Source organism: Doryrhamphus excisus, chromosome 8, assembly GCF_030265055.1.
Source record: "Doryrhamphus excisus isolate RoL2022-K1 chromosome 8, RoL_Dexc_1.0, whole genome shotgun sequence".
Taxonomy (NCBI): domain Eukaryota; kingdom Metazoa; phylum Chordata; class Actinopteri; order Syngnathiformes; family Syngnathidae; genus Doryrhamphus; species Doryrhamphus excisus.
Window position 1 is genome coordinate 2978953 of NC_080473.1, and position 11604 is coordinate 2990556.

At 45.0% G+C, this 11604-nt stretch overlaps 2 protein-coding genes across 18 annotated transcripts in view; one reads left to right on the forward strand and one right to left on the reverse strand.

Moving 5' to 3' along the window:
- The window catches only part of LOC131134376 (calpain-5-like), a 37213-nt gene extending 25681 nt beyond the window's left edge, over positions 1-11532 (forward strand). For 15 of the 17 annotated variants that reach the window (XM_058079600.1, XM_058079605.1, XM_058079602.1 and 12 more), the window contains 11 exons: positions 1045-1176; positions 5583-5782; positions 5895-6087; positions 6212-6405; positions 6521-6598; positions 6684-6879; positions 7029-7151; positions 10010-10206; positions 10284-10408; positions 10504-10640; positions 10700-11491. In XM_058079600.1, coding sequence (XP_057935583.1) covers positions 1045-1176; positions 5583-5782; positions 5895-6087; positions 6212-6405; positions 6521-6598; positions 6684-6879; positions 7029-7151; positions 10010-10206; positions 10284-10408; positions 10504-10640; positions 10700-10864 — 1740 coding nt within the window. In that variant the 3' untranslated portion in view covers positions 10865-11491. Of the gene's footprint in view, positions 1-1044; positions 1177-5582; positions 5783-5894; positions 6088-6211; positions 6406-6520; positions 6599-6683; positions 6880-7028; positions 7152-10009; positions 10207-10283; positions 10409-10503; positions 10641-10699 lie in introns of all 17 variants that reach the window. The other 2 variants (XM_058079616.1, XM_058079615.1) reach the window with 2 other exon arrangements.
- On the reverse strand, positions 3712-4523 carry ompa (olfactory marker protein a). The gene is made up of 2 exons (XM_058079658.1): positions 4394-4523; positions 3712-4255 (listed from the first exon to the last, which is right to left on the reverse strand). Exons 1-2 carry the CDS (start codon positions 4463-4465, stop codon positions 3824-3826), a joined length of 504 nt encoding a protein of 167 aa, XP_057935641.1. The 5' UTR covers positions 4466-4523; the 3' UTR covers positions 3712-3823.
- Positions 11533-11604: the final 72 nt, after the last annotated feature.

Here is an 11604-nt window from a genome sequence, read left to right on the forward strand (position 1 = left end):
GAGCTGTGTCTTGCTGTAAGGTAGACAGTAATCTCTCATGACCGCGATTGTTTCCAGTGACTTTCGCCAAGTCAGATTCCTTGTTTACAAATGGAATATTTTTGTAGTTAGAGCATACAAAAACTGTATGACCTCCTAAATATTTTATAACAATAAAAATAATAACTGTAAGTCACCTTCACGCTGGGGGTGCTGGATCCTATCCCAGCTGTCTTCGGGCGAGAGGCGGGGTACACCCTGGACTGGTTGCCAGCCAATCACAGGGCACATATAGACAAACAACCATTCACACGCCAGTGTCGCCAATTAACCTAGCATGTTTTTGGAATGTGGGAGGAAACCGGAGTACCCGGAGAAAACCCATGCATGCACAGGGAGAACATGTAAACTCCACACAGAGATGACAGAGGGTGGAATCGACTCTGGTCTCCTGCTCTGTGGCCTGCGCGCTAACCACTCGTCTGCCATGCATCCCTATAGTAGACATAATCAGAGACAATCTGCCATTTAAGACATTATTAAACTCATCCTTGTGTGCATTGCAGTAATTATGTTCCAGGCATGCGGAGGACAGGAAGTAACATTGTGAGGTTTAGCTAGAGTGGACTATGGTCTCAACAGTAGCCTGTGTCAGGGATTACTGTATGTTTATTATTAGGATTATTGAATAATTATTATTGTGCCTGTGAGATAATTCAAACTTGAAATCAAAGCCTGTTGTTCCAGCGGTCAAGCTTCACTGAACATTACAGTACATAGCATCTTTGAATGTAACTTTACATTTTATGCTTGAAAATGCTTAATTCTGGACAGAAATATGTAACATTTGCATCAATATGCATGATTTGGACTATTAATAGGCCATATACAACCACAAAACAGCATGATTAAAATCTGACAGATTGACAATGATGCCAGTAAAAGTGTTACGACTTAAGTGGGTCACGTTGTTACATACAGCAAACCGCAGGAAGCATCAAGTAATGGACGTTCAATGGCAAGACAATGTGGTTCTTGCTAACCTTTGTGGCCTCATCTTTCCAGGACTTATGTGACAACCCACGGCTCTTTGTGGACGGCATCAGCGCCCACGACCTCAACCAGGGTAAGCTGGGGAACTGCTGGTTTGTGGCGGCCTGCTCCAGTCTGGCCTCACAGGAATCACTCTGGCAGAAGGTGAGCCACTTCCACCTTCACCTCCGTCATTGTTTGTTTGAGATACAACACTTAACAGCAACAGACCACTCATCAAAACCCTGCTTTGCAACACACAGACCACCCAATGACCAAGCATGGTGCGTGTGTGTGCTCACATGAGTCATGTGACTGCTTTTATGTGTGTGTTGACATGGAGTTGGTATGTTGTCTTTATCTGGCTGATGGCAGAGCTACGATACATGTCTTTATGTGTTCGTATAGTGGTTGTCAGTTACCCAACATCATCACCTTTGCGGCTAGTAGTCTTGCTAGTCATCCTAAGCAGTGCGTCATATTGTCAGTGTCAATATTATTGTTGGAAAATAACCTGATTAGAAATCACATACACATAAAAGAATGCTTAAGCATACAGTAAGTAACATGTATGCTCACTAGGTGGCACTGCTGGGCTTGATTGACAGAGATGCTGTCCAGTAAGTGATCCCTTGTTTAGCGCTTTTAACTGGTTCCAGACCGTCCAGACTGTGATCAGTCAACTTCTGCAAACTCATGAAAAAAAAACTGTTTACAGCCTTCAAAATGTGGGTTTGAACACTATTATGGCCCTCTAAACATGAAATAACATCCCATACCCAATATAGTAGACAATATAAAATAAGGATTGGGAGAGTTCTTTTTTTTCTATGTCTGGGGCATATTGTTGTGGCTAATGGAACATTACTGACACTTAGGCTACATTCACACTGCAGGGTTTGATGCCAAGGATTTTCATTCATTAATTATCCTCACGAGGGTCATGGGCGAGGGTCATGGGCGTGCTGGAGCCTATCCCAACTGTCTTCAGGCGAGAGGTGGCGTACACCCTGGACTGGTCGCCAGCCAGTTCAACCATTCGCACTCACGTTCACCTACGGACAATTTGGAGTAATTTGGATTTTTTGGAATTAAATCTTTTATGTGGTCATTCACATTAGCAAAAAAATGCAACTTGTTTATGTGAACACAAAGTGCCTGGGAAGTCCCACCTCTCGCCCGAAGACAGTTGGGATAGGCTTCAGCATACACCCAAGTGAGTATAAGCAGCATAGAAAATAGATGGATGAATAGTCATCTTTAGGCTTGAAAATGCTTAAATTAGGCCAAAAATACATAAAATTGGCCTAAGTGTCTATATATCAGTCACTAAACTATGCAGATTTATTAGTATATTTTAAAAACTGAGTGTGAAGCCATGAAATTTGAAGTGCAAAGTGCCAAAGGACAACTGTATAGTTTATGATCTATTTATATAGAATTGTTTTTGTACAAGTGTATATATTATAGCTATATATTTGTTGGAATAAGGAGGTATATGTTATAGTGGAGGTATGCATGGATGTGGCTCAGCAAGACTTGAATCAACAATGCCTCTGATGGCTGCAGCCAAGTTGTGCATTCCATTTAGGCTTTGTTTCCATCAGTTGACACGTGATCTCGGGAGTCCTGAGCTCACCTTTCCATTAGCTGAAGACTTTTAAGTGTCGCTGCCTCAGTGAAGCATCCTGTTGTCATGACAACCAATGACAGGGTCCCAAACACAAGCGCTGGCTTTGCAACGTCATTCAATCAAGAATCTAACCTAAGCTTAAAGGGTCCCTGGAATGGTTCATCAACTTAGCCTAAATAGTATGTTATATATGGTTTGTAATATTGATTTTTTTTTAAACCAAGCGGTACATTTGCAAAAATGACATTTATAGTTCATGGCGCCAGCCATGACAAGTGACTTGGTTCAGTATATTTTTCATCAAAATATGAGTCAAGCCAAAATGTTGTGTTGCTGCTGGATGTTCATAGTATCCCAGTCATACAGTATGTTTGCTTTCTTTTCTAAAAGAGAAAGGTTAAAGACAACAATAGATGAAACAAGTGCATAGACAGATGAATGCCACCCTCGAGTTCTCTTCTTTGCAAGATAATTTCACTGAAAAATGCTTTGAAAGAACACCTTGCATTTGTCTTGAAAGTACGGTATGAACACATTTTGAGAAAGGATGCTTTTCCGCCAGTACACACAAAAAAAACAAAGACATGTCTTGTTTAATAATGTCTTCTAGAGACGATTCCACGTTCCAGGTTATAGAAACATCTTTTGACAACGATATCTTTACTTGCTAAAACAGGCTAAAAAGCCAATTTAAAAGAATAATTGAAGGATAAGCAACACCAGAGTAATTTACACTTACCATTCTGTGTTTTGAAGGCGACCAATCTTCATCTCCATGTCTTCAGGCTCAAGTCCAAGTTCTCTGTTTCATCTCCAAATGTTTCTTCATCCTCAAAAACTACTGACACATCGTTCAAATCTTGGCTCTAATCACTGTTTCTTTACCTGAGTGATAGTTCTGTTGCCATGAACTAGAAATGTAATTTTTGCAAATGTATCTGTCAGTGATCCTTTAAAGGGGTAATTACGATGACCTTTAAAGGACTGAGTTGGCGTCCTCTGCTGGTGAACTGGTTTACCACTTTTTAGATGTTTCGTGTGAGCAAGAAGGCATACATCATCACAGCATCCATCACTTTATTTCACTTAGTTTGTGCTCTTCAGTTAACACAAGTCACATCTAAACAATGCTTTCAACTTGACGTTTCCTCATTCAGCATGCTAACAGCTTCACTTCAGTCACTTTTCGCTCTGAAACGCCACCGAGCAGCGCAGCTTAGACGCCTCTGCACCGTCCTTGAAGGCAAACAGGAAGTACATGACCTTCCTGACCTTGGCCAGCTCAGCAATCCTCTCGCCAAACTCCTGCATGTCGGCCTCCAGACACTTGAGCCGCGACTCATCAGGGTCGTCTGCGTTGCGCCAAAACGTACCAATGGGCTCCAGGAGCTGACGGGTCATGAGGTGGGTGAGGTCCGGGGTCCAGTGCTGCGAGATTCCCGTGATGGTGACCCGGCCGTGGCCACCAAGGGACACGTTCCAGCGGGAGAAGATCAGCTCCTGGATGTGGAAGTCCAGCCGGTAGACAGCCTCGTGAGGAAGAAGCAGGCGTTCACCCTCCTGACGCTTCTGACCGGATCGTTGCAGAGATGACACACGAAGACGCATCTTCTGCAGAAGACCACCAAACAGACACTCATTTCTCAGAAAAATTTAACTTTTTTTAAATTCAGCATTTAAAACATTTCTTCAAAGTGCTTCAAAGTGAAAATGAAATACTGAAAGAAATCTTCACGGTGAGAAGCTCACCTCAGTCAGCGCCGTGTCTTCTTTAAACTCCAGCACAATGGTGCCCGATGGGGCTGCTCCGGCCTGGTCCATGTCCCACTTGGAGGTTGTAATCCCGGGTCAAGGAGAGGGTGCCCTGGCCTCCCTGGATTGTGGATGTTATGATGGAGCTCTGTCTGAGTTTCTGCTTTTGTCCCTCTCGCTCCCGCGCCACCTCCTTCCCTTTTCCACAACTATTTCCATCACAGTAAACCATGTTCCTCCCCCTCCCACACACACACAGCACACGCGGCCGTGTCTGCAGGCAACAGTGCTTGGGAGACATTGATTGACCGCTAACAGTGGCAGAGGACATCAATGTGTGCCGCAGTGAATTTATGGAAAAGGTCTGTGATGATGTAATCACAAATAAAAGTAGCGGCTAAGTCTTTTTCAGTGCAAGTGTGAAGGATGTGAAGGAAATGCGTGCATCTGCTAGGCAACACGAGGCACAGATGACGTACAGGAGGGAACTCTGGGAGTCTCCTGAGGACTTCTGGAAGCACCGCTGCTCAGTGGATGGCTTATCTCTATTTTTAACGGCGCATGTGCACTCCGGTGAACACGCCACTGTACCGTCTGGAGGGATCGCTGTGCAGGATCCGCTAGGGTGACGTCTCCATGTTAGAAAGGCGTTGGTGCAAGATAACGATGGAAAGTGGAATAAATGTGACAGCACACTAAAAAATGATGGGTTAGAAATAACCCAACCTTAACCTAGCCGACGGGTTAGCACTAGCCCAATGTTAGCATGCTGGGTTGGACCACTTTAACCCAGCAAGTCAGTAAAAATATTTCACTCAATTGCTATGACAAAATAATTACAATGCTGGGTTGTTTTAACTGCATACCACAAAATATTCCATTTCGAGATAAGGAATTGTACTTTGTAGAAATACTCTGACCACAGTTGAGTCTGGAACCAATTAATCGTGATATAGGAGGGATTACTGTTCATATTTGGTGGTGGAATTTCCCTGCTGGTGATGCGTTCAGGTCAGAAAAAAGTTCTAAAAGAGTGTCAGACTGTATGACAGATAGCCGTGCATTGCCATGGCTAAAGATTGTAACATAATTAATGACTTACCGCCATCATTGTGTCATTTTTGACAGCACTAATTTCAACAGATTGTAACTTTCTTGTTGGTTGATGTCTGTGACCACCTCCAAGGTGATTCCCGACCATAAGAACCAGGTTTGGCACACCATTTCTTACGCCGGGATCTTCCACTTCCGCTTCTGGAGGTTTGGCACGTGGGTGGACGTGGTGATTGACGACCGGCTGCCCACCATGAACGGAAAGCTGATCTACTGTCACTCAAACGATGCCAGCGAGTTCTGGAGCGCTCTGGTGGAGAAGGCCTACGCCAAGTAAGCACGTCTTCATTCTAACCAGTGTTGACGGTGTTAAATGAGGAACAAGGAGTAAAGACTGGTGAAACGTAGATGTGTAAACCAGCATGGACCCGATGGTGTTCTCCAGGTTATGCGGGTGCTACGAGGCACTGGATGGGGGCAACACGGCTGACGCCCTGACGGACTTCACTGGCGGCGTGTCCGAGATGATTGACCTGGCGGAAAATCCAGCGAAGGCCGATGTGGAGAAACGCAAAGAGTTGTTTGAGAGAGTCCTAAAAGTCCACGGCAGAGGAGGCCTCATCAGCTGCTCCATTAAGGTGAGCTCAGCAGCTGAAGGTCACATGGTATTGATGGAGATACATCACATAGGCACTGGTCACCTGCAGATATTTCATTCCTCGAGTGAGAGTGGGTGGAGCCAACTTTGTGTTGTTGCCGCAGGTGACCAACAGCAGCAACATGGAGGCGAAGTTGCCCAACGGCCTGGTCAAGGGCCACGCCTACGCAGTGACGGACGTGCGAAAGGTGAAGCTGGGCCGCGGCTTGATGGCTAAATTCAAGTCTGACAAAGTCAACATGGTCCGCATCCGGAACCCCTGGGGGCAGAGCGAGTGGACGGGAGCCTGGAGCGACAGGTGGGAACAATCCGGAACAGGACACGCCTTTGTGTGTCTCCAGTGGACGTCTGCTCCATCGGGCGGCTGAGGTCACAGAAGCGTGATGAAGTTCAGTCTCATCTTCTGCTTGCAGTTCTGACGAGTGGAAACAGGTCAGCAAGAGTGAGAGGGATGCGATGGGCGTCGTCGTGCAAGATGACGGCGAGTTCTGGTGAGCTTCACTGTTCACGTCCTTTCACCCCCGCCCCACCCAACTCCCGGTAATCTTCATGCCCCTTCCTCTTGTCCTCCTGCAGGATGAACTTCGATGACATGATCACCAACTTCACCGACCTCATCATGTGTCGCCTCATCAACACGTCCCATGTCAGCATTTACAAGACCTGGGTTGAGGTTCTGGTGCACGGAGCTTGGCGGCGGCACAGTAATCCCATGCGGAACCGAGCTGGGGGCTGCGCCAACAACAAGGAGACTTTTCTCCAGAACCCTCAGGTGCTCACTGATGTTGACTTAACAAGTTGTTTGTCTGCAACACATCATTTTCCTACTCTTTTTACTCCATTGTGTCCAAACTTGGTGATGATACTACTAGTTTCTAATGTTTGTGTGCACTAATGTGTGTGTGTGTTGTCTTGCTGTAGTACATGTTCAAAGTGAAGAAGTCCGTGGACGAGGTTCTCATCAGTCTGCAGCAGAAAGACCGTATAGCCACGGAGGCAGAAGACCAAAAAAAGAACCTGCCAATCGGCTTCGACATATTCAGGGTCAGCTCAGGAAGAGTGTGTGTGTGTGTGTGTGTGACATTTTGAAATGAGTTATACTACAAAATGTAGCGTGTAGTATAATAGGTGTATATATGTACTAATATTTGTATGTGTACATATGCTTGGTTTCTTATTTTGTCACACTTAAATGTTTCAGATCATCAAACATTCGAATGTTAGTCAACTGAACACCAAATGTAGTTTTTAAATGAAACTTTATTATTTAGAGAGAAAAAAAAAACAATTCAAAGCTACATGGTCCTGTGTGAAAAAGTGATTCCCTGTAAAGCTTAAACTGGTTGGGCCACCCTTAGCAGCAACAACTGCAATCACGTGTTGGTGATAACTTGCAATGAGTCTCTTCCAGCGCTGTGGAGGAGTTTTAGGCCCACTCATCTTTGCCAAATTGTTGTCATTCAGCCACATTGCAGGATTTCCCAGCATGAAGCACCTTTTTAAGGTCATGCCACAGCATCTCTATAGGATTTTGGTCAGGACTTTTTTGACTCAGCCACTCTCTGTCTAGTCTCTAGACAGCAGAATTCATGGTTCTATTTACCACAGCAAGTCCTGATACAGCAAAACCGCCCCAGACATCACACTACCACCACCATATTTTATTGTTGATATTTTCTTTTTCTGAGGTACGGAGTTACTTTTAGTTCAACTTGGTTGGTTCAAAATGTTTTCTGACAAAGTTGACAGCAGAATTCATGGTTCTATTTACCACAGCGAGTCCCGATACAGCAAAACAGCCCCAGACATCACACTACCACCACCATATTTTATTGATATTTTCTTTTTCTGAGATACAGAGTTACTTTTAGTTCAACTTTGTTGGTTCAAAATGTTTTCTGACAAAATTGAGACCAGCCTTGTTTTTGTTCAGCAGTGGTCTTGGAACTAGAACCCAATGTCTTTCTTATGGTGGGGTCATGAAAACTGACCTTAACTGAGGCAAGTGAGGCCTGCAGTTCTTTGGGTGTTGTTGTGGGGTCTTTTGTGACCTCTTGGATGAGTCGTGGCTGCGCTCTTGGGGTCATTTTTTTGTTGGCCGGACAGTCTGGGGAAGGTTCACCACTGTTGTATGTTTTGGCCATTTGTGGATAATGAATGGCTCTCACTGTTTTTTGCTGGAGTCCCAAAGCTTACAACATTTTGCACAATGATAGAACCCAATTAATATCAATTAATTAACGTTTTAACAGCGGGGTGATCGCTTTTTCACACAAGGCCATGATGGTTTGGATTTTTTTCATTTTTTCATCTTCACAAGGGTCGTGGGGGTGCTTTAGCCTATCCCAGCTGGCTGAGAGGCGGGGTACACCCTGGACTGATGGCCAGCCAATCACAGGGCACATATAGACAAACAACCATTCACACTCACATTCATACCTATGGACAATTTGGAGTCGCCAATTAACCTAGCATGTTTTTGGAATGTGGGAGGAAACCGGAGTACCCGGAGAAAACCCACGCATGCAAACTCCACATAGAGATGGCCGAGGGTGGGATTGAACTCGGGTCTCCTAGCTGTGAGGTCTGCGCGCTAACCCCTCGCCCGCCATGCAGCCTATTTAATGTTACTACTTCATGAAAATATTACAATTATTTTGGAGGGTATTTGGAATGTGGGAGGAAACGCAGAGAAAACCCACGCATGCACGGGGAGAACATGCAAACTCCACACAGAGATGTCCGAGGGTGGAATTGAACTCGGGTGTCCTAGCTGTGTGGCCTGCGCGCTAACCACTCGAACATGGTGCGACGGTTTGGATTTTATTTCTCCCTTAAAATAAAGTTTCATCTAAAAACTGCATTTTGGGTTCAGTTGTGTTGTCAGTGACTGATATTTAAATTTGTTTGATGATCTGAAGGATTAAAATATGACACTTTTTTCACACCACTGTATTTGTATATATACATATGTATGTATGTATGTGTGTGTGAAATATTTTTGTAATTTACAGCCTTCTAAATACGGAACATTATTAGAGTTCTCTAGGCATGAAATAACACCCCTATAGTCGCCTTTACACTCATCTAACCCAATATAGTAGACATAATCACAGAAAATGGGCCGCACGGCCGTCGAGTGGTTAGCGCGCAGACCTCACAGCTAGGAGACCAGGGTTCAATTCCACCCTCGGTCATCTCTGTGTGGAGTCTGCATGTTCTCCCCGTGCATGCGTGGGTTTTCTCCGGGTACTCCGGTTTCCTCCCACAAACATGTTTCCAAAAACATGCTAGGTTAATTGGTGACTCCAAATTGTCCAAATACAGCATTTTTGAATCATAGTGACATATCTCCTGTGGTGGAATGAACATATGTGTTGTATTCAGCATTTCTTTAATATTGGTTTGCATGAGGGTCGAGTGGTTAGCGCGCAGGGTTTTCTCCGGGTACTCCGGTTTCCTCCCACATTCCAAAAACATGCTAGGTTAATTGGCGACTCCAAATTGTCCATAGGTATGAATGTGAGTGTGAATGGTTGTTTGTCTATATGTGCCCTGTGATTGGCTGGCGACCAGTCCAGGGTGTACCCCGCCTCTCGCCCGAAGACGGCTGGGATCGGCTCCAGCACCCCCCCGAGACCCTTGTGAGGAAAAGCGGTAGAAAATGAATGAATGAATGAATCACAGAAAATAAGATAGCCCTGCGATGGCTATTGTGAATGGAACATTACTGACACCTAATGACCAGTGTAGGGTACTACATGTCAAAACATGTTTTCAAGCTGTTTCCTACACTCAAGCGTGTATGCATGAAAAAAAAACTCATCACTTTAAAGTTGTTTAAAAAAAGTCTAAAATGGTTGACTATTCCAAATGTTTGATTATGATATCTTACATGACAGGTAGAGTTGAACAGGAAGTACCGTATGCACTCCCCCCAGGAGAAGATCTGCGGCAGCGCCTACGTGAACTCTAGATCGGTCTTCTTGCGCGCCGAGCTCAAGCACGGCCGCTACGTCATCATACCCACCACCTATGACCCCGACGTGGAGGGGGACTTCCTGCTGCGCATCTTCACCGACGTGGCCTGCCGCTGCAAGTAGGAAGGCGGGCGCTAGACTCTCTGGCCAGATTATGTTCCAAACTAATCCCCAAGTGTTGTCATGTGTGCCGCAGGGAGCTGATTGTGGACGTGCCCCGACGCACCTGCTGGTCCTGTCTGTGTAGCGGTTACCCGTCGTTGATCACTCAGGTGCACGTCCTGAAGGCGGAAGGACTGGCTGAAGGAGGCTCTGATTCAAGTACACGACACTTAACGTCCATTATTTACCATTTTTGTGATTATTGTTATCCTAGGACAAATCTGTTTATTGTATAATTTGCTGTGTGTGTGCAGACTGTAACCCCTACATGATCATTAAATGTGAAGGAGTCCAAGTCCGTTCCATTTTCCATCAACGCACACGCAGTCCTGTCTTTGACACCAAGGCTATCTTCTACAGGAAGAAACCCACCCAGCCAATCAGCATTGAGGTATGTGTGTGTGTGTGTGTTTATGTGCTTTTATGCGCTGACCTTGACGTGTCATTCAGGTGTACAGCCACAACATGCTCAGGGACACCTTGCTGGGCCAGTTGTCCATGTGCACCCAGTCAGGTGACATCGACGACACGTTGCAGTTAAAGAACAAAAGCGATGCCGACGCCGGCACAATCACCGTCACCGTGGTGAGCAGTGCCATGCTCAGCGGCATCTAAGAGGTCGTTTATCCTAAAAACTTTCAGCGACAATTTCCCCTTTTCTGATTTTTCTCTGTCAAAGAAAGTTTACAAAGTGTCTAGTTGACTTTTTTTTAAAGGTATTGCTTTGTAATTGCTATTTTTATAATGTCCTGCTTCCTCACACTGGCCTACAAACGCCATCTTGTTGTCTTGGGGGGGGGAAACTTTCATGGCAGTGACCGTCAGGCGTCGACTGTCTGTTGCTGTGTCACATGACGCTTCACTTTGTCGCTTTTCACTCTCACTGTTCTGAGCACCATGACAACCACGACAACCACTGTTCAATTCAATGTGTATGCTCGTGCTAAGATAAAAGTCATCTTTTTCCCTTCACGCACATGCTGTGTCAACTAATTTATTAAGAACTCCAATATAACTCCCAACATGGACGCATTTTCTAGCATTTTCGAAACCAAGTTGCCGCCCAATCTTTACATCCCTACTTATTCAGGATGTCCGATATTGGCTTTTTTTTGCAGAAAACTGATATGCCGAACTCTCAATTTCTGATAGTGATATTGATACTGATATGAGCAAAGTGACATATCTCCTGTGGTGGAATGAACATATGTGTTGTATACAGCATTTCTTATATAATATTAATACTTGGTTTGCATGAGGGTCGAGTGGTTAGCGCGCAGGGTTTTCTCCGGGTACTCCGGTTTCCTCCCACATTCCAAAAACATGCTAGGTTAATTGGCGACTCCAAATTGTCC